This window comes from Cololabis saira, chromosome 9, assembly GCF_033807715.1.
Source record: "Cololabis saira isolate AMF1-May2022 chromosome 9, fColSai1.1, whole genome shotgun sequence".
Taxonomy (NCBI): domain Eukaryota; kingdom Metazoa; phylum Chordata; class Actinopteri; order Beloniformes; family Belonidae; genus Cololabis; species Cololabis saira.
The window spans coordinates 25,126,780-25,150,913 of record NC_084595.1 but is presented as its reverse complement, the minus strand read 5'-3'; the positions used below and the strand labels follow the sequence as shown (position 1 = coordinate 25,150,913).

The following is a 24,134-nucleotide window of genomic DNA, read 5'->3' as shown; positions in this document are numbered from 1 at the left end:
CACGGTACCTAGGCTTGTGCATTCACACTTGACAAAGAAAAGATTGAAATGACAGCTGCCAAAAAAGAAAGAGAAAGAGGGATGTTTGTAGGGACAGCACTGGGTAGCTTGACAATGCACCAAACACATCCGCAACTAAAAGCCAATTAATTAGCAGGGGCAGTGATGTGTGGCAGCAGTGTGTTGACATGAGTCCAGATCTCTGGCTGCAGCCAATATCCTCACATCCACGCAGGCTTGCGAGAGCGCACACGTGCACATAAGCGGTTGACTGAAACATGGTCGCATGAATGCACGTGCATGCTCTGATACAGAATACAACCAGTGTCAAAAGCATGCACTCGTGCGCTCATACTTGAAGAGACACACAAAGAGATAGAGGATTGAAAACCGTCAAACATGCATATTTAAACTATCACACTTGTTACTGAACCAGCTCCTCGTGTTGATGTCAATTTCTAATATCAATCAGCACATTGTCAAATTTACAATGGAACAGGGCTGGATTTTCCCCAAGGCACACTATCGAGCAGCCCTGTGTTATGGAGCTTCTGTTCACAGTCAATTCCGTTCAATTGAGCTGAAAATAAACAGTGACAGCGTTACACAATACTCGCATGACGATTCTAGCTTCCCATTTATGAGGCTGCTTTTGAACTATAGCTTTACATCAACACAATAAATCCAACTAAATTAATTAAAAATGACTAGTTCAATTTAGAAAAACTCATTTCCTGACTTGGCAGCACTAAAATTCTAATAATTTACTTGAGTTCTAGTGTGATGATGGTGAGAAAATAGCAAGTGATATTAAGAGTTCATACAACATCACATAAATGTATTAAAATATTAAGGGGGGGGGGGCAGTTTTCTTCCTATAAAATAGCAGAAATAGGGATTTCCTTTCAAATGTAGTATTTTTTTCTATCCTTTGCTACTTGTTTATGTACTTGAGAACATATGACATCGCAGTCCAGTGTATTTTTAAGGTATGAATGTTTCATGCCATGATTCAGCACAGTGCAATGATCAATGCATCCAGAAATGGTGGACTCCATAATCAGAGAATAATGTTCCACTTTTATGTCTTTTCCGTGAATAGTTGTCATATCGAGTCTGTCTCGCCTTGTCACGCAGTGATGCTTTGTGGGGAACCTTCAGGGTTTTAAAGCCCACATTTTATGCCAAACACACCATGTCATCTTTGCTGTCAAAGAAAATGAAACAGTGAGTGAAAACTAAAGCAGTGAGAGAAAAAAAAAACTGTGATTAGAACATAGAACGAAAGTTACGCCTGTAACTACGGTTCTATGAGTCCCGGATGACCGCCAGGCGGTGCTGTAAGCACTGGATATCTCCCCTCGCGCATGCGCATGTCGAGTACAATACCAACAATGTCACGTCACCCGTGACCCCTGCATGACCCCCGGAAGGGGTATATCTTCCGGGGTCAAGCATGGGATCGGCTCCTAGAATCTTCTCGCGAGAGCACGAGGATTCGGAGTGACCGGCAGGCCTGGCGGTCATCCGGGACTCATAGAACCGTAGTTACAGGCGTAACTTTCGTTCTATTTCGTCCCTACTGACCGCCAGGCGGTGCTGTAAGCACTGGATGACGAATACCAACAATGTCACATAGAATCCCGGTCACATACCTCACTGATCAGGGGCAGAAGGACCCGGGAGTAGAACCACGCCCAATGGTTGGGGAGTGGCGACATTGATCCGGTAAAACCTGGAGAAGGTGTCCGGCGACGTCCACGAAGCTGCTGCGCAGATGTCCTCCAGAGGCACCCCCTTCAGGGAAGCCCAAGAAGCTGCAACGCTTCTGGTTGAGTGGCATCTCACCCCCACTGGTAAGGGGCGGCCACTGGCCCTGTAGGCGTGCTCGATGGTGTCCACCACCCAGTGGGACAGGCGCTGTCTAGAAATAGCGCGCCCCCTGTTAGGGCCACCATGACAGATAAAAAGCTGCTCCGACCGTCGCACAGGCGCGGTGGCAGCAACATAAGCAGTAAGGGCCCGTACGGGGCACAAAGGGCTTGGCCCACCCTCCGCAGGCTCGGGGTCGAACCGGGCAAGCTGGATAGGCCGATTAGCATGATCGCGTGGCAGGACCTTGGGCAGGAACGCCACGTTCGGCCACAACGTAACCCCTGAGCCATCCGGGTTCCACCTCAGGCAGTACCCGCTGACTGACAGGGCATGTAACTCACTGACTCGCTTTGCTGACGTCATAGCGAGGAGAAAAGCCGTCTTCATAGAAAGACACTTCAGGTCCACCTGGGCCAAGGGCTCAAAAGGTGGAGAAGAGAGGGCACCTAGTACCATAGACAGGTCCCACACCGGGGCCCTTGGGGTCCTCGGGGGGCGCAGCCTCAGAGCCCCCCTAAGAAAGAGAGAAACCAGCCGGTGGCACCCCACGGTGGCATTCTCGACCAGGGCATGTCGTGATGAAATGGCCGCCACGTACACCCGTAAGGTGGACTGAGCACGGCCATCATCCAGGAGGGACTGAAGGAACTCCAGGATCGTGGCCACAGGGCAAAGCATAGGGTCCTCTGCCCTGTCCGCACACCAGGCAGAGAATCTCCTCCACTTGCACTCATACTGGAGGCGGGTGGAGGGCGCACGAGCGTTCAAGATGGTAGCCCTGACGGGCTCAGTACAGCTTGACACTAACGGGTCGGGCCCTGCAGTGGCCAGACCCAGAGTTGAAGGCGACGGGGGTCGGGATGCCAAATCCGACCCCCCAGCTGGGACAGAAGGTCCCTCCGGTCGGGTAGGCGCCATGGCGTGCCGCAGCAGAGCCTCCGGAGTAGTGGGAACCATGGTCTCCCCGGCCAGAAGGGGGCCACCAAGAGGAGCCTGTGACCTCTCTGGAGGACCCTCTGCAACGTCGGAAGGATTAAAGGTAGTGGGGGGAACGCGTACAGGAGCCCGTCGGGCCACTCGTGCCCTAGGGCATCCTGACCCAGAGGACTGGTCTCCTCTGTCCAGGAGAACCAGAGGGGGCAGTGAGCCGAGACGCCCGAGGCGAAGAGGTCCACCACCGCTCTGCCGAAGAGGACCCAAATCATCCCCACTACCTCCGGATGAAGCCGCCACTCTCCTGGGGGAGGCTTGTGTCGGGACAGGAAGTCTGCCACCTGATTCCTGACCCCTGGCAGGTATATCGCCCGCAGGCTGAGGAGGTGAGGAGCGGCCCACGTCAGAAGGCCCCGGGACACCTGCAGCAGCTGTGCAGACCCGGTGCCCCCCTGGTGGTTGATCTGGGAGACAGTGGACACATTGTCCGACCGAACCAGTACGTGCCTCCCCCATAGGTGAGGTAAAAAGTGCTCGAGTGCTCGGTGTACAGCACGGAGCTCCAGCACATTGATGTGGCGTGTGCGGTCCCGCGCAGACCACTGCCCCTGGGCAGGCCTGCCGCGCCAAACAGCACCCCACCCCGAGAGGGAGGCATCTGCGGTGACAGTCTCCCGGAAGGAGGTGATAGTGCCCAAGGGCACACCCCCCAGCAGGAATGCCCCGTCTTTCCAGGGTGCCAGGGCATGGACACACACCTGCGACACCCTGACTAGCCTGTGCCTGTGCCTTTCGGCATCCAGGCGAAGGCTGTTCAGCCACATCTGCAGGGGGCGTAGCCTCAGCAGGCCCAAAGGCACAACAGCCGAGGCGGCTGTTAATCTGCCCAAAAGCTGCAGGAACTGGAGGTAAGGCAGCCGTCTGCCCCTCCTGAATCGGGGGAGGAGCCGCAGGATGTCGCTCACACGCCGCGGTGAGAGACAGGCCCTCATGGTCACCGAGTCGAGTACCAATCCTAAGTAGGCGACTCGCTGGGAGGGAGCCAGACAGCTCTTCCCTCTGTTCACTGTGAGTCCTAGTTTGGCCACATGCGACAAAAGGAGGGCCGTGTCTGCCACCACTTGTTCTCGGGACGGCGCGCATATCAGCCAGTCGTCCAGGTACGGCAGAACCTTCATACCCTGTGCCTGCAGGGGAGCGAGGGCTGCCGCCACGCACCTGGTGAAAACTCTTGGGGACAGGGAGAGCCCGAACGGGAGCACCCTGAACTGGTAATGGCGGTCCTGATAGGCGAACCTCAGGAACCGCTGGTGCTGTGCCGCAATCGGCACGTGAAAGTAAGCGTCCTGTAGATCTACCGTCGTAAACCACTCCCCCTGACCGACCGCACGCAGAACATCTGCTGTGGTCAGCATCCGGAAGGGCAGGGCCTTCATGTACCCGTTGAGGCCTCTCAGGTCCAAGATGGGACGAAGGCCGCCGTCTTTCTTGCTGACGAGAAAGTAGGTTGAGTAGAACCCCTGGGGCTGCAGCAGGGGGTCTACCGGCACAATGGCGCCCTTGGCCAGCAGGACGGACAACTCCTGAGTCAGAGCCAGAATGTTCGCCGGGTCTCTGATGACGGTCATCTTGACCCGGCCGGAGGTAGGGGGCCGGTGTCGGAACTGCAGTACGTACCCGTGGGTTAAGGTGGAAATTACCCAGGGGTCCGACGAGCAGGCAGCCCAGTGACTGAGCTGCTGCCGGGAAAAGCAGCCGACGACCGGCCCCGTGGCCCTAGCGCCGTCTCCCCCGGCCTCTGGACGTGCCGGGGGGGCGATGGTCGAGGCCAACACCCCGACGCTGCTGGGGCGGTCCGCGCACAGGGGGGCGAAACCCCCCGGCAGGCTGTCCAACGGGCCGTTGGGAGCTGCGCTGGCTCCTGCGGGCAGGAGGCTGGGGGCGACGTCCAGGGGCGGACGAAGGGCCCCTCGGTGTACTGGAAGCGGGCGCCCTCCTGTGAAGGTGCACCAGTCGCTGCCTGGTCTCATCGGCCAGGGCGGTGCGGTTCAGAGCTTCCAGGGCAGTTGCCCCAAACAGCTCCCCCGGTTCTGCCGGTGCCTGACGAAGAACCCTACGAGCAGTCTCTGTCAGGGGTGACTGCGCCAGCCAGACATGACGGCGCGTGTGCACCAGGGTGGACATCAGCCGCCCTAGTTCCCTCGTCTGGGAGGCAAAAGCCTGTAGGGACACATCACACAAGTCCCGTGTGGAATCATCCACCTGTGCATCCTGCAGGGAGGTGGAGAGGGCCAGTAGCAGATGAGAAAGGGTGTTCCCCAGCCGGCCGATGCGCGCCGCTGTGTCATAAGCCCTACAAATATGCCCATCAGTAACCCTACACTGGGTAGAGGGGCACTTGGGATCTGGCTTCAGAGCCTCATCAGGAGCCACTATCAGTGCTGCAATGGAGGGCTCGATGGGGGGCATGTGGTGGAGACCAGCCACTGCAGCGTCCTCCATCGCCGTCAGAGCACGGTCATCAGCTGTTAGCCTGGAGAGGGCTGTGACATCTCTCCAGCATGAGTGCAGCTCCCTCAAAAAATCCGACGAAGGCGGAATGGTGAATTCCACCGGAGAAGGATTGCGCCTGTGGAAGGCGCTAGAGGCCACCTCCGCACGCGGTGCATCCAGCTGCAAGTGTGCCAGGGCAGTGCGGATAATGCTCTGCACGGAGGAACAAACCGTCCCCTCCCGAGAGCTCTGGGCAGATGAGCGCGAGGAGAACCCCGAGCGCTGTGAGGCCGGGTCCCCTGATGACACGTTGAAGTGGCTCGCCGAGGCTGCAATGGAGATTGCGTCCTCTGGCAGCGGCGGTGGCGACCCCAGAGCAAACTCTGGCACGGCAGGTTCCACCTGGCCAGTACCAGGTTGCAGATTGAGGAGGAGCGCCTTCATCTGCTCCATGTCGGCAGCCAAGCGATCTACCTTCGAGGAGAGCTGGCTCGTCATCCGCCGTCGTTTGGGGGCCCCCACCACTCTCTTCGCCGATCGCTTCAGCGAAGACCCCGGCTGGGATGAGGGGAGGCTGGCAGACGGCCCCGGCTGCTCAGGGCCCAGGCATGACACGCAGAGGTCCTGGTCAACCGCAGGATCCAGGGAGGCCATGCACCCTGGGCATGAACGCTCCATCACAGGGACCGGTGGGAGAGGGAGCGGACACGCTGCCGTCACCACGGATGTGCTGGCAGGAGAGAGGAGCGGACACGCTGCCGTTCACACGAATGTGTCGGTGGGAGCGGTCACGCTGCCGTCACCACGGATGTGCCGGTGGGAGAGGGGAGCGGACGCGCTGCAGTCACCACGTAGGTGTCGGTGGGAGAGGGGAGCGGAAACGCTGCCGTCACCACAGCGAGCACGCTGCCGTCACCACCAATATGAAGGCGGGAGAGGGGAGGGCCACGCTACCGTCAGCACGGATGTGTCAGTGGGAGAGGGGAGCGGAAACGCTGCCGTCACCACAGCGAGCACGCTGCCGTCACCACCGATATGCAGGTGGGAGAGGGGAGCAGCCACGCTACCGTCAATACGGGTGTGTCAGTGGGAGAGGGGAGCGGAAACGCTGCCGTCACCACAGCGAGCACGCTGCCGTCACCACCGATATGCAGGTGGGAGAGGGGAGCAGCCACGCTACCGTCAATATGGGTGTGTCAGTGGGAGAGGGGAGCGGAAACGCTGCCGTCACCACAGCGAGCACGCTGCCGTCACCGCCAATATGCCGGCGGGAGAGGGGAGGGCCACGCTGCCGTCACCACGGCTATGAGAAAAGGCAAAAAAAGGCGTCTTTACTCAAAAAGAAGAGAACAATCCTCTCTTGTTTCTTTTCCTTTTTTTTTTTTTTTTTTCAAGAAAAAAAATAAAAAATAACTGCAAGGAAAAATAACAATATCACAACAGTAAGTGGGAGAGGGAGCAAATGCTGCCGTCACCCTGAACGAGCCGGTGGGAGAGGGAGCGGAAACGCTGCCGTCACCACGGCCACAAAACAGGCAAAAAGGCGCTGTTCTTTTCCTTTCTTATATTATTTATTTATTTTTTTTTAAAAGAAAAAATAATCTGCAAGGAAAAAAATAATGTTGTCACTTTAATAAAGTGGGAGAGGGAGCGAAACGCTGCCGTCACCACAAGTGTGCCGGTGGGAGAGGGGCGTGGCCTTCACCACGGCTGTAAGAAGGACAAAAAAAAGGTGTTTTTTTTTTTTTTTTTAGAAAAAAAAAATAATCCCTTTCTGTCCCTTTTTTTTTTTTTTTTTGCAGAAAAAATAACTGCACAGAATATTCAGGTGTCGGGCGCAGCCAACAGCTTACCTTCTGCCAGCTGGCCCAGGGGGGCGGGGCGGGGAGACGCCGCCGCCGCCGCAACGAACACCAATAAATACCGCGTGGCCACAGCCTCTTGGAGGACGACAGAGATCGTTACTCCTACCTTACGGCACGAAGCTGCACAGAGGCCGGCGGTTTCAGGGAGGAAAGGAAGAAGCTTTTAACCAGCCTTCTATTTCCGTCCTGTACTTCAGCGCGATGCGAGAAGAATGAGGAGCCGATCCCATGCTTGACCCCGGAAGATATACCCCTTCCGGGGGTCATGCAGGGGTCACGGGTGACGTGACATTGTTGGTATTGTACTCGACATGCGCATGCGCGAGGGGAGATATCCAGTGCTTACAGCACCGCCTGGCGGTCAGTAGGGACGAAATAGAACTTACAAGAGACGGTGTCAAGGGTGAAAAAAAGCCCGCTCCTCAGAGCTGAGGACATATCGCACTGACAAAAGTTTCAATAATACAGATACCAGCCCAGAAATCGACAAACTGAAACATATTGTCTGTCTGATAAGTCTTGGGCTACTTTCTGTTGTCAGAATGGTTTCAAGAAACATGAGAGATGTTTCTATTCAACATGCACTATTTACATGTATGCTTCCTAGGTACGCTGTCTCTGCGTGCTGGTGATTGGTTGGGTATGCATCCGGTATGGAAGTTAGCTGTTTAAAGGAAAAGGGCCATATTATGCTCATACAATTTAAATCTTTTGCAGCGGTACGATGCTTCCACGATAAGTCCAAAAGCACGTCTCATGAATGAGAACCACCAGGAGAGCCTTTTTTTTAACCTAAAAATGACCAGATTTGGATCATATGTTTTCTGACTGGCCAAAGCATGGAGGCTTGTTGATGCGCAGAGCTAATGGCTCACGAACAATTCTAATTCTAATTTTTGAAACAATAACGTTAACACTTCAAATCCTTCGCGCACGGATGCATAATATGAAAATTAATAGTGCGACAGACTGCAACAACAAAAAACTAAAGTTCACAGCTTGACCCCCTTATGCTCCTTATCCACGATTGTGTAATATTATAGATCGGGTTGCCTTTTGGTCGGTCACCGACTGTGTAAACCCGTGTAGGTGCAGATGTGGATACTACCAAATAAAATACATCTGCAGTCCCAAAAATAACAGATGTAAAACCTATAAATATATAAAACAATAATAAATCCTTGGTTTGCAGTCGTAAATTTCCGCCTGTGTCAAATGTCTTTCTTGTCTGTGTCATCAGAATCCAAAGCAGCAGCAATGTGAGATGAGATCTTTTGTCAAATCAGCTGTACGAACAGTGTCAACTGAACTTGATACACATTTTTATTGTGCATGTTAGTAGTATCACATAATAAAAAAGTGTTCTGGTGAAGGATCCTTAAAATAACCATTATTCTGTGGCATGAAAGGGTGAGCACTCATGCATAGAAGAGATAGAGGGAATCTAACCTGGAGCATCCTTAACACACTCACTGCTCACAAGCTTTGGCCCACAAAAACTGAATGGGATATTTTCAATAATTATTATAATTAAGCTAAATTAGCTGGAGCAATTGTACAATGCAAAAAGGAACAGCACGACTGACGTGAAAAGTTGCAGGCTGCAAATCATCCTAAACTCTGTCATGACAATAGTGTTCCTTTACGCACATCATTTATAGACCATGGGAAGACACACAACATTAAATAGTTATTCTTATACCAATGGTACTTATATCACAACAACAACACTCTTTCCTAATGTATTTGGAATGGAAGTTTGACAAGTTTTAATTGCCAGGCATAGCTGTCTGAAAACATAGGACCGCCCATAATGTCCGTACTAGCTCCCTTTCTAATTATAAACGTCCTGCTTGAGTAATCACATGTCTTATTGTTTCCTAATTACCATTTTTACAATAAATTAAACACCATGCTGCAGTGAGACAGGGACTGAGTAGTGCATCAATACTGACGCATGCACACAAAACCTTTGGAGAAAGCACCATCTATTCCTTCTCTGGCAATGTGTAGCCCTCCATCTCCACCTTTCTCAAGCATACGCACTGTTATTGTTATCGGACGTGCGTGTTCATTAATTCTCCTCTTTGCAACATCTTTAAGGTTTTAATTCGCTGTCTTCTCAACAATGAGGGCTTCTGCGTAAAGCACAATGCAGAATGCCTCGGGTGAAGTGGGACCATTTAATGGCTGTGATGTGATATGCCCTAATAGGAGACATTCATTTAACAAACAAATTTGCATTCATAAACACAGCAAGCTGCTTGGATTTGGACACACAATAGTCACTGAAAAATGACATGAAGAATAACAATGGTGGCAGAAGGTTTTACAACGCAACGTTTTATACCACAGTGTTCAATGCAGCTAAGCGGGGTGACTGGGTCTCCTGCAAAGGTGAAAAAACATCATTAGTCACACACTTGAGGGCTGCACTGCTCATCTGAAATACGTCTGTAAAACACGATCATATTTCACTGTGAGAACTAATCAAACTTGACAGCTAGACAAAAAAGGAGAAAAAAAGCTCTTCTTGGCCTAAAGTGCAGTGTGAACAATTTTCTTTGCTGATCAAGAGAGGCAGAGTAAGAGAGGGGGAGACTTCTGTGGACAACGTGATCCTGTCATGTTCACGTATTTGTTTTAAGGAGAAAATGAAGTACAGTTCTATTAAAAGACAAACATCCTTGCATTCGTGCAGCACAGTATAAGGAGATGTTTTTGTCTGCTCCGGATGTTGAACCCAGTTTTATTTAAATTTACTGCAGCCTTCAATGTAGACGGATCCATCAGAGAACAGGCCCTGGGCCAGTATTTCAGAACCTCTAATCCAGATTAAAATCCTCCATCTCGCGTTCCTTTCACTATTCTATTGTCTGAGAGAGAAATAAAATGTTTCAAGCAGATGTCATCATCTTGGGTGTAGCATAAACTTTCACATTGTAAATCATCTGTTTTGATGTGCTAATTGCATTGTCAAGCAAGACGGGATGCGATGTGAATAGTGCAGCATGCTGAGGTTTAGGATTTTGCAACGGCACAAAATCCTCCTTTTATGGATAAAGAGTAGAGAAGTATTTTTGTGGTTCTTTTTTGAGATGGATTCATTCTGACAATTTTCATGCAAAGAAGTCGCTGGGAAAGGATGGAAATGTACAGTATATATATATATATATATATATATATATATATATATATATATATATATATATATATATATATATATATATATATATATATATATATATACATACATACACACACACACACACAGTTATAGTAATTCAACCAATTTTACATATAAAGTTACCGTAACATTTGGGAGATCCAACAGACAAATGTTTGCTGCAAAATAGTCACCTTTCCAATAATGACAGAGGAATGCTCTAAGATGTCTGTCGACCAATCAGATCCTGCTTTCGATGTCGCTGAAGGACTTGGAGCTGTGTTGTCCATCCCATAACCAAAGGCTTGAATGGCATTTCCTGTGTGAACAGAATAAATAGACCAAGTGTGAAGCCGTTTGTTTTTGACTCGCGTCCCAACAGCCAGATAACACAGACAGCTCTAAATCAACGTTTAGGTTCCCTGGCCCAGAAAGTACAGAGAGTCTTTTTGCTTTGTCAGTATGCTTGAGAGTCGCATGCCAAGCTAATCACAGACAGCTTTCGCATTCAGATTTTTGTTTGTGAAATTTGCCAATAGGGTGCTGCTGAGACATTTATTGTCCTACAAAATGCAGATATTTTCTTATGTTTAATATTGTAAACTGTGCTGCCTTTTATGTTTATTCTGTCAATTTAGCAAGTAATTATCCTTTTGTAAGGAAATCCTGCATAGATACAATGGACTAATTTGTCAACTTTGGTTTATGGTCTTGGCTCATTACAAAAACGTTTTTATGTTGCAACAGCTTTTCACAAATTGCACAAAGCTCATCAAATTCTAACATAATGTCCACACTTGAGATGATGAAGCCCAATTTGTTTGTAGACACAGAATGGAAATTGAATGTCTTAAAAGCAGCATATCAATCAGTTCAAACAGAGGATGGCACTCTGTGAATTTCTATATGAGTGGTTGTGTATCTGCGACTGCAGAAATACTGTACGGGTGTGTGTAAGTTAGGAAGTGTACGTGCAAGTCTGCAAAAATGTGATAAATCCCTGTTCAGTCAGCTTTTCTGCTAGATATGGTAAAATAGGGGCTGAGTACCTTTTCACTGCTCATCCGTTTAAAACATGAGTTTCTCTTTTTTCAACAAGAGAGAAGGCAAGGCATGTAATTGCTTGGTAGCCACTGCCATTATAAGGTCAGCGTTCAGAGATGACTCTGAATAGATTTATAGGACTGATCAAATTCAAAACATTCCCAAACAAAGGAGGAAGGGCATTCACCCACCACCACACCAATTCACGTGCATAATCTGTTGGCCACACAGTCGCGGTACTCCTGGTGCATTCGTCTATCACATCCTCAGTCCACCCACATAGAGTAGTATATATAAAGCTCAACGGAACAATAAAAAAGGTACACTGAAGAAAAAGGTGCACCTACTCAGATAACATATTCAAAAGTAGGCATTGTGTTTTTATTTTTGATGGACAATTGACAAAAAACACCAGAGAGAAGACTCAAGCTCATCACTGAGGAACACGCTGGCGGAGAACCACTGAGACATGTGATGTTACACATCTGTTTGTCAGGGTTGGCTAAAGCTTTTCCCCCACAGATTTTTTTCAGGATGAGGGAAAAAGTCATAAATCAAGCTACTTGGCTGGAGGGTCCCCACCTCGGATATTTCACTGCACTCAGATGTTCCACTGAGTGATTAAGCTCATTGCTTGTAGCAATATAATTTTTTAAAGGAGTACGTTTTTCCTTAACCCCTGGGCATGGGATACATTGTTCTCCCTGCAGGGACAGATGAAGTAACAGAAAATGAATGAAAAGAAAAAAAAGATGAATGATGGGGGAAGGAAACAGGGTTCAGACGGCCATTGATGATTCTTTTATGTTTGACATGTTTCATGTTGACCTCTCTGGATATTTAGAAAATAGTGTATTATAAAACATGTCATGTTTTATGTTTTTAACACACTTATTATATAGGCAGTGTGTGTAGTATAAGAGTTACATATAGAAAAACCAAATGAAGGTGGAAAGCTTCCAGAAAGCTGTCTGCATGTCATGAAGAATCTTTGGAGGAATTTAATACAACTTTAAATGAAGAAAGGTTAAGATGTTTTTCAGACCAGTTGTTGCAATACATTCTCAGAACTTCTTTATTTATTTTATTTTATTTTGGCTTACTTATTAATATAATTATATACAAACCAACGATTAACAGTGTTTTTTTTTTTTCAATTTAGAGATGTAAGCGGTGTAGATGTAAGCACCCTTTTCTTTTCTTTTTTTTTTGAGTCTCAACTATTAAAGTGCACATCTCACCTTCTAAGTGTTCTCAAGACTCCCAGTTTTATCTCAGTCTGACCTGCAACGACTAAGTTTTACTTGATAAGGACTATTTAGAAGTATGAAATCCTCCTCCACTCCTTTTTGAACTTTTACTCAAATTTTTCTTTTCTTTTTTTTTTAGAGATTTTAGTATTTTTAGATACAAGTATTTTATCAATTCTTAGCATGTTTTTAACTTCCACAATTTTTTCGCAATCAATCATTGTACAAATTCTTAAGACAAATAAACAGATGAAAAAAACATCATGCTAAAACCTTCATTGTGTTGTGTGTGTTGACACTGATAGTGAAATTACATTTTCCCTTGATTTTAGCCTCACTGCGCAGATCAATGGTCGCGTGAAGAACTGATATTAAAATTATATTTTTAGTTTTAAAATAAGAGAGTAGCCATACTCCATCCTACAATTTGGACTTTCTCAGCCCCTAAAACTCACTAAAAAGCCCCAGCTTTGCACAACATGAAGGAGTTTTCTCACTGAACATTTTCTGGTATGATGCATGTGATATGAAACATTTTCTCCCTGAATGGCAGGATTCGTTAGTTATCCAGTCATATCATAATACCTCATTTCAACCAATGGAATTAAATATAAAGAAATATGCAGTGAAAACTGACCTGTTTATCAGGTTACATTTGAAACGTTTACGAAAAGGCACAAAGTATCTCCAACCTTGATCTCAAAGACAAGGATAGCAGCAATCTGTTGGTAGGGAACACTAGGTGTATGGAGCAGGCAAGGCTGTCTTTCAACAGAAACACCTTTATAGGAGGTGGATTTGTCATGTTATGGGTAAACGTCAATGTGTGATTATCATTTTGAATTCTTTATATACAAGATCAAGTTTATAACAGTGATGACCTTGGCAGTGATGACATCAGTGTGTTTGTGATGCAGACGAGCTGTAGAGCTTTTCCACCAAAGCAATGATCTAAGGCTTATAGTCGTGTTAGAAAAGAAATGACTTTCAGAGCCTCAGCTGTACCTTGGAGGAGGTGGAGGACATTGTGTCTGAATGAGTAATAATCTGTGCCTCCATACTCAAGGCAACTGACAAGAGTTGTTGTGGCAAAGCTGCCAGCATCTGCTATTGTGCCAATCCAGAAGCTTGTGGTGAGGGAGGCTGTGAAGCTGAAGAGGCTTGGTTAGCGACTGGGATTTCAAAAGAAGCAGACAGGGACCGTTAGGTCAAGCAGACTGCAGTGTGTGCTATTGCTGAGGCAAACATTTGGATGTGGAAGGAGTTTAGTGAGGCGCTGGAAAATAGCTTTCATTTGACTCCAAGAAGATTCTGGGAAATAATCAGGAGCTTCAGAAGGGGAAAGTAGCGCTTCAGTGTGATGGTGATGGTCCCAAGTGGACTAGTGGAAGTCTAGCAGTCTACTCGTTGACTGGCTCACTCATAATAAGCAAGTATCACTGTACATGCTCACTCTTGACTGACTCCAATCATGCGGCTGTGAAGTTCATAATATCCATACTCAAGAGAAAAATATCATATCATACACAGTATCTTCAACATGATAAAACTGTTAAAACCAGTTTTCCTTGACAGACCGTGGGATAAGTTAATTTATGAATCTACCTTACTAAAATCTATGCCTTATTATCAATTGACTTGATACAATATAAATAGAATTTCATTTTCAACAACAGGCAATAAATTCCTGCGATACATACAGGAATGTGCAAACAATTATAATATAAATATTCTTGAATATTCTTATCAGTGGGTGTTTTACAGGCCCTATACCAAAATATCTTCCTCACTCTACGGTATGTTTTATGCAGTGTTTGTGCTGTGTAGTGTATTACCTACATAACTTTATTACTCTTGTGAACTGTTATATCAATATAGAAAATCTATCTACTGACAACATTTTCTCGCCAGTTCTTGGCTATGGATTTGTTTTTGTTACTTTTTTAAATTAAATTAAATTAATTTATATTTTTATTTCATTTCTTTGTCTCTGTTAATGACGTTTTAAACACTAAACAAATAATACACCAATCATGTCACAATAAATGTTAACACAGTGATGGGTGACAAAGAGGCTGGTAGACTGAAGCAGTTGATGGTTGTGTCATTGCACAGCCTTATTAACCATCCATTTTAATAGAATAAATGTTACTCAGGATTATCATTAACATCTCAAAACAGCCAAATGTTATTTCCTCTGTGTCCATTTTTACTTGCATACCGTACTCTTCTATACTTTTCTTTCTTCTCCCCAATCTAATTTCTCAAGCCCTTCATCTACCTGCTGTCCTCCTTCATCTGCATGCTAGCACAGATAGATGCTGGAGATTTAAGGCTGTTTTGCACATTTTGCGGCCCCAGCATGTTGACTTTTTTGTTTTGGGTGCCTGTATGCTCTCTGCTCCTCCCATCTTCTTCCTTTTGCTTTGTTCATCCAGTTTTGAACTTTTGAACTCTGAGTGACCTTTGAAAGGACACAGCAGCAAAGGGGTGGGGGTGGGACTAACACAGAAACACATTTAATGAGTCAGTCTACTTTGATTACAGATGAATGTGACATTCCCAAAGGTTTTTCGAAGAGTGCTTTTGAAGCCTCTTTCCCCCTTTTACTGCATGGCACCACGTCGCAAATGGGGGGAACGAATAGGCCTGGGAAGCTGTCTGAAACATGTCCCCCTTAAGTCAGTCAAAGTTACCCATTTTAGCTTGGCTTACTTAGCCAAGTCTAACCTATGATGCTAAATAGTATTGCTGTACATTTGTTATGATCAACCCTCTTCATTTAGAGTTTTGTTACCCAAATGACATCCAAATGAATGCTTCCAAAGGTGTAGTGAGAAATAGCAGAGCATAGCTGGGACCCCCTGCTGCTCGGCTTGGTTAGACCTGATTAGACCTGTTGTGGCTGGGTGTTTGGATTGATTAACTGTGAGTCCCAGCAGGCTTCTGCTGGAAGGATCCTGAAATGATGTGCCATGGCTCCTGGCTCCTTCAGCTGGTCCACACACATGGAGCTGTCGAGATGCTGGTGAACATTTGCAATGGGAGCTCCTGCTTAAAACATTGCCTTTAACCAATGCTTGGCTAGCTAATAGCACAACAAAAACATAGTATCTTTAAAATATGAATGACTATGCTATGTTAGGTCTTTATTCACAGCTCAGAAGTCCATATAGTGTTAAGTACTATGGATCAGAGGAGGCCAGTGGCTACGGCGGGTGTCAACCAAAAGTCCATGGCACTAATCATACATACATTTCTCTGCTCTATGGAATATTACCTGATGTAAAAAAAAATTACCCTGGGCTTCTCTTGTTAGGCTGCTAATGCGACCTGAATGCAAATAAGTGGTGGTTAATGGATGGATGCAAATATGTTGGAAAAGTTGACCTGTCCATTGGTGTGCTCCTTTTTGTTAAAGTAAAGTTGGTAAAGCTTAGCTAACAAATTATTCTTTGACCAGTAGCTCTGACTTGAAACGTAATGAAAATCCTTTCGGTGAAATGTAAAGAGAACAGAAACATGTACTACTACTACTACTAGTATTACTACTACTACTACTACTACTATTACTACTACTACTACTGCTACTAATACTAATGTCATTTAGCAGACGCTTTTGTCCAAAGCCACTTCCATCTGAGAGAACAACACAGGCAAGAAATCACATAGGAGGACAGCATGAATATGTGCTGGTCAGACTGCTGAGAGTCCAGTTGGACACAAGTACTTTTTTGTTGTTGTTTTTTTTCCAATAATGATACGATTAATTAACTCTTGTTTTGGGAGAACAACGTAGCTTTTGGACTTATTACAGAAAAGGTATTTGTTTTTTGTTTTTTTTACTCGTTTAAAAAAAGTAATCATTACCTCCCAAAAGATTACTGGCAACATTACATTTTAAACCTGTATATCCAGGCTGAGGATACAACTTTTTTTCATAAAATGTTATTTTAATGTCTTGAAGAACGACACGGTTTGATTATGTATTGCACTGTATAGTACGGTAAGTTTATGTTTTTGTATATATCCTTGTCCCCAGTGGAAGTGGAAGTTTATCGCTTGTTCCCCTTGACTGCAGAGAGGAAATGCTGCATTTTGTGTTATTTTTCAAGACGCCTCCTCAGCTCCCAGCCTCATCCCTCATCCTGCAGACTCAGCTAAAACGGTAACCCAGCAATCTATTGAAATGGTCTGAAAGCATTATTCACACAATGGAACATGTTATAGGCAATGGTGTCTTGTAGGGCTGATGACACTGCTCCCTATGCCGTAACAAGGAAGGAGCTCTGCCATATTTCACATTAGAGTGAAAAAGCATAAGGACATTTGAAAATAACCACTCTGTCATGCAGCACCGTGAGTGTTGTGCATTAGTTGTACAAATGGAATGTATTTTACTGTTACCGTTCCCTTTTATTCCATTTCTGCTAGTCTGTTCTTTTTCATGACATTCTTCTCTTTTAAAGGATAAGCCCTCTCAGATTAAATGTGAAAATGACATGCAAATGGTTTCTTTTGTATTAAAAGTCTGGGCAGATCTTTCCCACAAGAGGGATGACAAGTGATAAAAAAATTACTCGCCTCTGAGAAACGAAGAATGTTTAATTCCAACTTAATCAGTGGATAAAGGAATGTAATATTCTCTCCAATCACCAGTTCACCAATAAATATTTTTAATAATCACTTTAGCCTCTGTTTGCCCCTTCCTACCTCGCTAAACACATTTAATTTCTCCAGTTTCAATAAGCTGATTATTTTGTTGTTTTTTAGCAGTCAAATAAAATGTAAGCCAATCTCAACACGCCCCCTCTTCATTCAGCTCTCCAGTAAAATCTCAAATATCTTGTTGAAGAGCTCAACAACACTTTCAAGCAGAATCTGACATAAAACCCATTAAAGTTGCATTAGGCAAAAGTTCCTGGCTCATGCTCTTCAATCATGTTAGCAGGGGTAACTACTGCATCACACACTTTTGCCGTCATCAATATTAGATGACTGTTGGACTCCTATCAGTTGCAAAACACACTTTGATGTATGCAGAGTATGCATGTGATGAGTGGGCTCACTTAGGCACGTGTTATTGGTGAAATAGCGCAGGAAGTTCAAACACTCCTCCTCTTGGTTTCCACTGCCTTTGCAGGTGCACCATGGGGAGATGGTCCAGTTGGCGATGCTGCTGTCGACATAGTTGGGAGTCATTTCAGTCCCTGTAAAGACATCCACACAAAAATGCACCCATTAGGACAGACAGGTACAGGTCACTAATGGACAATAATGGACTACATTTACTGCAAATAGTATGTAAAATGGGCAACAAAATGTTAGTCACAGGAACGGTTTCACTCTGTACCAGTTTACAGGAACTATTCTGGAGTGCTGATTTTAGAGGAAAAGGAGGCCATTATGATATAAATGTTTTGTAAGGGAGTTGCTTTCATAACTGTACAGTACATCTTGTTTAAATAAAGCACTACATCACAGAAGTATTTTGTTTTTTAACTCTCTCCGTCAGTGTTTTAAGCTGGAGTAATGAACTTCAAAGGCATTTTGTGTAGCACTGTGCACATTATTACTTGTACTGCAAGATCGCAAGACAAGGAGGCACTGACTTACAATGTCACCTCATCCAATAAGCAACAACAGATGAAAATAATAATAATAATAATATTAATATTAACATTAATAATAATAATAATAATAATAATAATAATAATAATAATAATAATAATAATAATAATAATAATAATAATAATAATAATAATAACTATGATAAGCTTGGATGAATTTGAACTCAAAGTTCTGGTATCTGTCCACAACATCACTTAGGAGACCAGAAAATATGCATGCATCAGTGGCTGCTCATTTATTATGACCAAACAGATGGTCGTCAAATGTTTTAATTAAGTAAACACTCTCTCAGTGCATCTATTCCCTAATTTACTGTGTGCTGGTAGAGCTATCAGTCCAGAATGGGGTTAAAAAAAAGAGAGAGAGAGAGAGAGAGAGAGAGAGAGAGAGAGAGAGAGAGAGAGAGAGAGAGAGAGAGAGAGAGAGAGAGAGAGAGAGAAACTTTCTTCTCTATCTGGTCTTAGAGATAAAGGATACTTAACTGCTGTCATGTTGTTTCTTCCTTTACACGCTGACAACCATCAAGCTTTATCTCCCCATGTATGTGAACACCCCGCTCCCAAAAAGAATTCTGAAAAATTATTCTGAAAGTGCATCTCGGTTTGAATCCGCCCATTTCACTCCCACCTTCGCTCAATAAGGTTCCAAACCCATCACATTGTCACTCACAGCCCTTTACTGACCGATGAGCCTTGCATAAGAATTCAAACAGGCTTGATGATTGTCTTGGTTAGGACAGGTGCCCATAGTGTGTGGAGTCACCCAGCAGTTGGCTATGTAATCGGCCAATCTTGACCTACGGACAGAGAAAGAGGGGCAGTGGCTTAGTTATAAACTCCAAGTGCATCACAGATAAACACAAACACTAAACAAAAAAAATATTGATAAAAGAGTTGCATTTGGCACAATTTTTACTATAGAGCACTGCCAAAAGTAACTTGTATCAAACTGTGAAAGTGTATGTAACATCTGTTCCCTGGTCTCGACAACAGGTGCTCTGAATAGCAACCAGTTCTCACTTATGACTCATTAAGCCATCAACTATCTTTAAAGCATGCCACATAATTCATGTTGCAGTACATATTGTGTATGGATAAGAGAGGAAATTCCTCTTTTGACTCGATAGGCTCAATTCTTATCTTGGACATCTAAAGGAATTCCCAAAAGTCACAGGTCGCACCACAAACAGTTGGCGCCTGTTAAAAATGATGTGTTTTGTTTCACTGTGTTTGTGATGAGTCTGTAAGTGTGTCGTTCCCTAAGGAGGCATTGCTAATCCACTTAAGTGTTTTGTGGGAGAAATGTGTGCAAAGTTGTCCTGTCTGTGCTGTTCACATCACAACTGTCCACTAACTGAGTCACAGTCATTGCACATTTCTTGCCCTCTTTTCCTCTGTTTGGTCATGAGTCATTCACCCTGACTTGGACTGACCACTATTTTCAGCATTAACTTAAAAATAATTGTAATGTACCTGTGGCTGTCTTGTCGTAAGTGAACGGAAACACACACACACACACATAAAAATGCATCCACGCACGCACGCACGCACGCACGCACACACGGACACACAGACACACGCACACACACAAACGTGGAAAGGTTGCACGGCATGGGCAGTCTCCAAAATTCTCCTTTTATTGTCTAGTTTGGCCATTTTTTCTGTTTTAAAATCCTTTTAATTGGATTCTTTACATAATAATTGTGAGACATTTAAATCACATTTAATTCTCATAAAGACGTTAATTAACAGTTAGACTGTATAGGATTGTTATATGAAACCAGTGATGCTGTTATTGCTTTTTTTTCCTAATTTTCTGTGAAATGAGACTGAACTAAAGTTAAACTCCATTTCTACTCATTAGTTAAGATAAATTCATAATCTCTTGACTGTTAGCTATATATTAAATGTTCACATATGAGATTTTGTTAGTTATTCCATCTAAATGTTTACAAGAAATCTTCCCTACATAACAAGATTCTCACATGTGTCTCCTTGTTTTATTCAGTCAATGGCTGTCACTACCACTTTGCAGGAAAGGATGATCAGCTATTACCAAAATACAAGTGTCTAATAAATCCTAACATCCTGCCTACACTTGAGTCAGCCGTGTTTTACCGTAGGCAGATGTTTTAATTTGTCTGACTGAACAGATTTGCTGTTTTGAATTGAAAACACTCAACACAGTAAAATGAGTGTGATATTTTCAAAAACAAATGCTACTCTTATGACTTGCAACATTTTCCACAGCCACCTTCCTTTGCCTTTTTTCCTTAACTGTTTGGCGGTGCACACAGTTGAGACAATATGTAAAATTGCTCCTTTATTTGTGGCACAAAGACAGTGTCATCTTTGCTTGTTTCCACAAAGCTATCTAAAAGGCTGCCCATGAAATGTATGAAGTCTTTTCATTTCAATGTCTTCCACATTTCTTAAAAGGCAACAGAGAATTTAAAAAGAAATCTGATACTATGCCTGTATAGTAGTAGTAAAGCTTATATTAATGACTAGTGATTTATCAATTTATTTACGGTATGATTTGTGAAGCCAGGTGCATTTAAAAAAAAAAAAATGTTTTTAGGACAAGAAAAAATACAAAAAAAAACAGGTTTTGCCCAGATCATATTTCTACCTCACTGTCTTCTCTTCATTTCGGAGAACAGAGGTACAGAAAATAGCACACATAGAAAAAAAACTATGTGTATAATTTTAAAATCTTTGGGAAGTATAAATTAAATTGCATAAAAAAATAAGAGTAACACATTAAATAAATATGGTTTTAGAAGTACTTTTTGTCTGCATACTTGGCTTATTAGTAAAACTGTAAAACATTCCCATTTATTCACTCAATTACACCATAGTTAGTGAGAAACTTTGACTAATGCGTCTGCAACAGTAGTATTCAAAAGATTCATGTTTAATAAAACAACCACCTCGACAAAGTGCTGATGATGCATCGTAACCTAAAAAGGTAGAATGTTAATGTCACAGAAATTTACATATTGCCATGTTTTTAAATATGCATTACATCACAGTGGCACTGCTTGATCAGTTATTCATCATTTCTACCTTTTTTAAGTAATTGGATGGGATGAGATGAATTGTAATGATTCTGAGCCTCTACCTGCATGTTTATCAAGGAACAAACAATCTAATGAGTCCACACAAGGGACATTGTCATTCAGGAAATGTTACAGAGAAGAATACATGCACGCATGTTGCCGTCTGTCAGAGAAATGTTCCACACAGATGTGATGTTATACTGCATTTTAAATCCACATACAGGAACACAAGCCTTTGGCTGAGGGGGGATAAAGTGTGATGAGATAACAATCCACCTGTCAGTAGTTTCCTTTCTATGTCATTGACCATAGCTGAAACCAAACCACTGTTGTGTGATGGGCTTGGACTTCCAGCAGCAAACCCCAATACACTCTGGGATTTGCTAGGGGAAATCAGATACACTTCATTACTTCAACTCCATCCAGTCTCCCTACAGATCACCCAGAGATCATCTTGATATGACACGCTGCAAACATGACATACAGTATGTTGCGTAACCTTGAATCACAAAACCGGACATATGCTTGCTCTGTAGAGTACTGCGGCTGAACGAGATTTACATGCGCTCAAGATAATAATTGGAAAGGAAAAACACACACAAATACAATAATATCCCTTGTAACATCTTCATTTAGAGCTTTCCCTCCTCCACCTCCACTTAGCTTGAAAGAAGGGACTTGTACCCACCATCCAGCAACAGATGCTAAAATAAAGATACAAGGTAGAAAAGAGAGAACGACACTGCTGTGTCTCAACAAAGCAACGTTTCAAAGCACTTTTACCATTTTACTATGTCTTTTACTGTCTTTAATTGTCTTGTACCTTTGTACAAACAAAGAACGTGAATTGTGGGTCTCTGTTTGAAGAGAATAGTCCACAGAGCTTCAAAGAAACCAGCACACATTGCTTTTTTAGCAGTGGAGCTATTTCAGACAATGACAGCTAAAAAACTGTAATTTAAAGTTTAGAGAAGTGTCCTGAGTGTTCAGACAATGGCGTTCCAACTTCAGGATGCAGCGGATTTCATGGTTTCCACGGACTTTCCATTATATCTCGGCAAAGCATGTCTCGCTGCTGAAATTACAGGCTGTCCAGCTCAACTGAGTCTTATGGTCGTTTCAGGTACTCAGCCCCCGGGGAAGTGGCAGGGGAGCCCCCATATAGGTAGACGTCTTTCAACCACCCTGACATTTTAAACACAGTCAGTCGGGTGAGTGCTCAGTGCCTGTCCATCCAGCTGGGCAATAATAGAAAAGTAATGGCTTTTTTATAATGATTCTTTTTCCTATCACTTGATGTCCATGACAAACAATGTGACTTAAATCAGATGAGTATCAATCTCAGAGAATAATTTCCTTATAAAGGGAAGCAGAAAGGAAGAAAATAAGTTATAAGCTTCTATTTAAAAACAATTAATTGAGAGTCCTGTCTGGTTTTGACACCTCACCTCTCTGCTCTTTCCACAAATATGAGCTTTTCCACAGATGTTTATTTCTGTTAAACGCTAAAACGCGGGTGCTCATTCTTATCACTCCCAGCCTTCAGCCTTAGAGGATTTAAAAAGCATATCTCATCTAGCAGGCAAAACAATAACTATGAAACAATAGCTCCCAACATAATAGACGTTATGAAGCAAATGAGAAAAACAAAAGATCTTTCTTTGTAAGCTCGCTCCACTCTCCCCACTTGGCTTTATTTTCCCATCTTTTGTGCTCCTCTGACCATATCTATGCTCTCCTCTCTACTTTCCTCCTCAGTCACATTGATATAAACGGAAAATTCATTGCGAGGGGATCTGCACATATGGTTCAATCAACAGGACCCATGTGTGTGCCCTGTTTTGCTTGATGTTAAAACGCCAGAGCGAAAGGCACAGGGAAAACTTGAGATTTGACTATTATTCTCTTTTTACAGTCTTCTTTCTTGTATTATCAGCACTGCTCAATATGTCAAAAAAAAATCAAAACATAAGAAAATCCGTCAAGAGCAGCATTGACCTTGTAAGAAAAGTTCTGTGAACAGAGATAAACAGTTCTCCGTGTCTTTTGCTTGTGTTTTCTACAAATGCATTTCTGTTGATGACCCTGGAACAATGTCTCTATTGCTCTGGTCAAAGGTGACTGTCCGTCTCACCCAAACTTAGTTTCTGGGCAGAGGCTTTCCTTTTTTTGGCATCGCTTTACTCATCGCGATTTCCAGTCAATACTTTTGAAAGGGCAATGTGGACAGATGGCATTCATTCAGAACATAACACACTTAAGCTTCTGTCCCATGCCAGAACCTTATGTTCCCTTACTCAGCAGAGAAATGGGCTGGCAACACTACCTGCCCTGCAATATTGATGTGAAAATCCCAAAAAATAAGACAAGAAACAATATTGAGCAGTTGCATATTCACTTAATTGCACCTTTTTTTCCCCCCTTTTCTTTGTTAATTACAAAAATAATTAAATAAAAGAGCTTCTACCAGTCTTGGAACACCATAACGAACATCACTGGGATGAATGCTGAAGGGCTGTGCTGCCAGTTTGATAAAAGACTGAGCTTTTTATTTAAGGTTATTGGAACCCCTTAAATACTCTCTGAACAAGACAAAGAGACATCTGTGAGATGAAGTGAACACATAAAACAAATGGATCCTCTATCTCTGATAGACTGAGGCAGTTAGCGAAACACTGCAGAACCTATATTAATAATTAGAAGAAGAAAAGAAAAAACATCCCGTGGAATGTTTTGAGAAAGTGTGTGGTAAAATTTCCACTGAGACTTGACTTCAAAGTAAGACTAATAAATAGTGAGAGGAGTCGCTAATTGAC

At 44.0% G+C, this 24,134-nt stretch overlaps 1 protein-coding gene across 2 annotated transcripts in view; it reads right to left on the bottom strand.

Moving 5' to 3' along the window:
- The window catches only part of LOC133450373 (GDNF family receptor alpha-2-like), an 81,992-nt gene that overhangs the window by 3,801 nt on the left and 54,057 nt on the right, over positions 1-24,134 (bottom strand). For both annotated transcript variants that reach the window (XM_061728938.1, XM_061728939.1), the window contains exons 5-7: positions 18,941-19,053; positions 17,696-17,836; positions 10,527-10,651 (exon numbers count right to left, since the gene is read on the bottom strand). In XM_061728938.1, the coding sequence (XP_061584922.1) occupies positions 10,527-10,651; positions 17,696-17,836; positions 18,941-19,053 (379 nt within the window). The remainder of the gene's footprint in view (positions 1-10,526; positions 10,652-17,695; positions 17,837-18,940; positions 19,054-24,134) is intronic.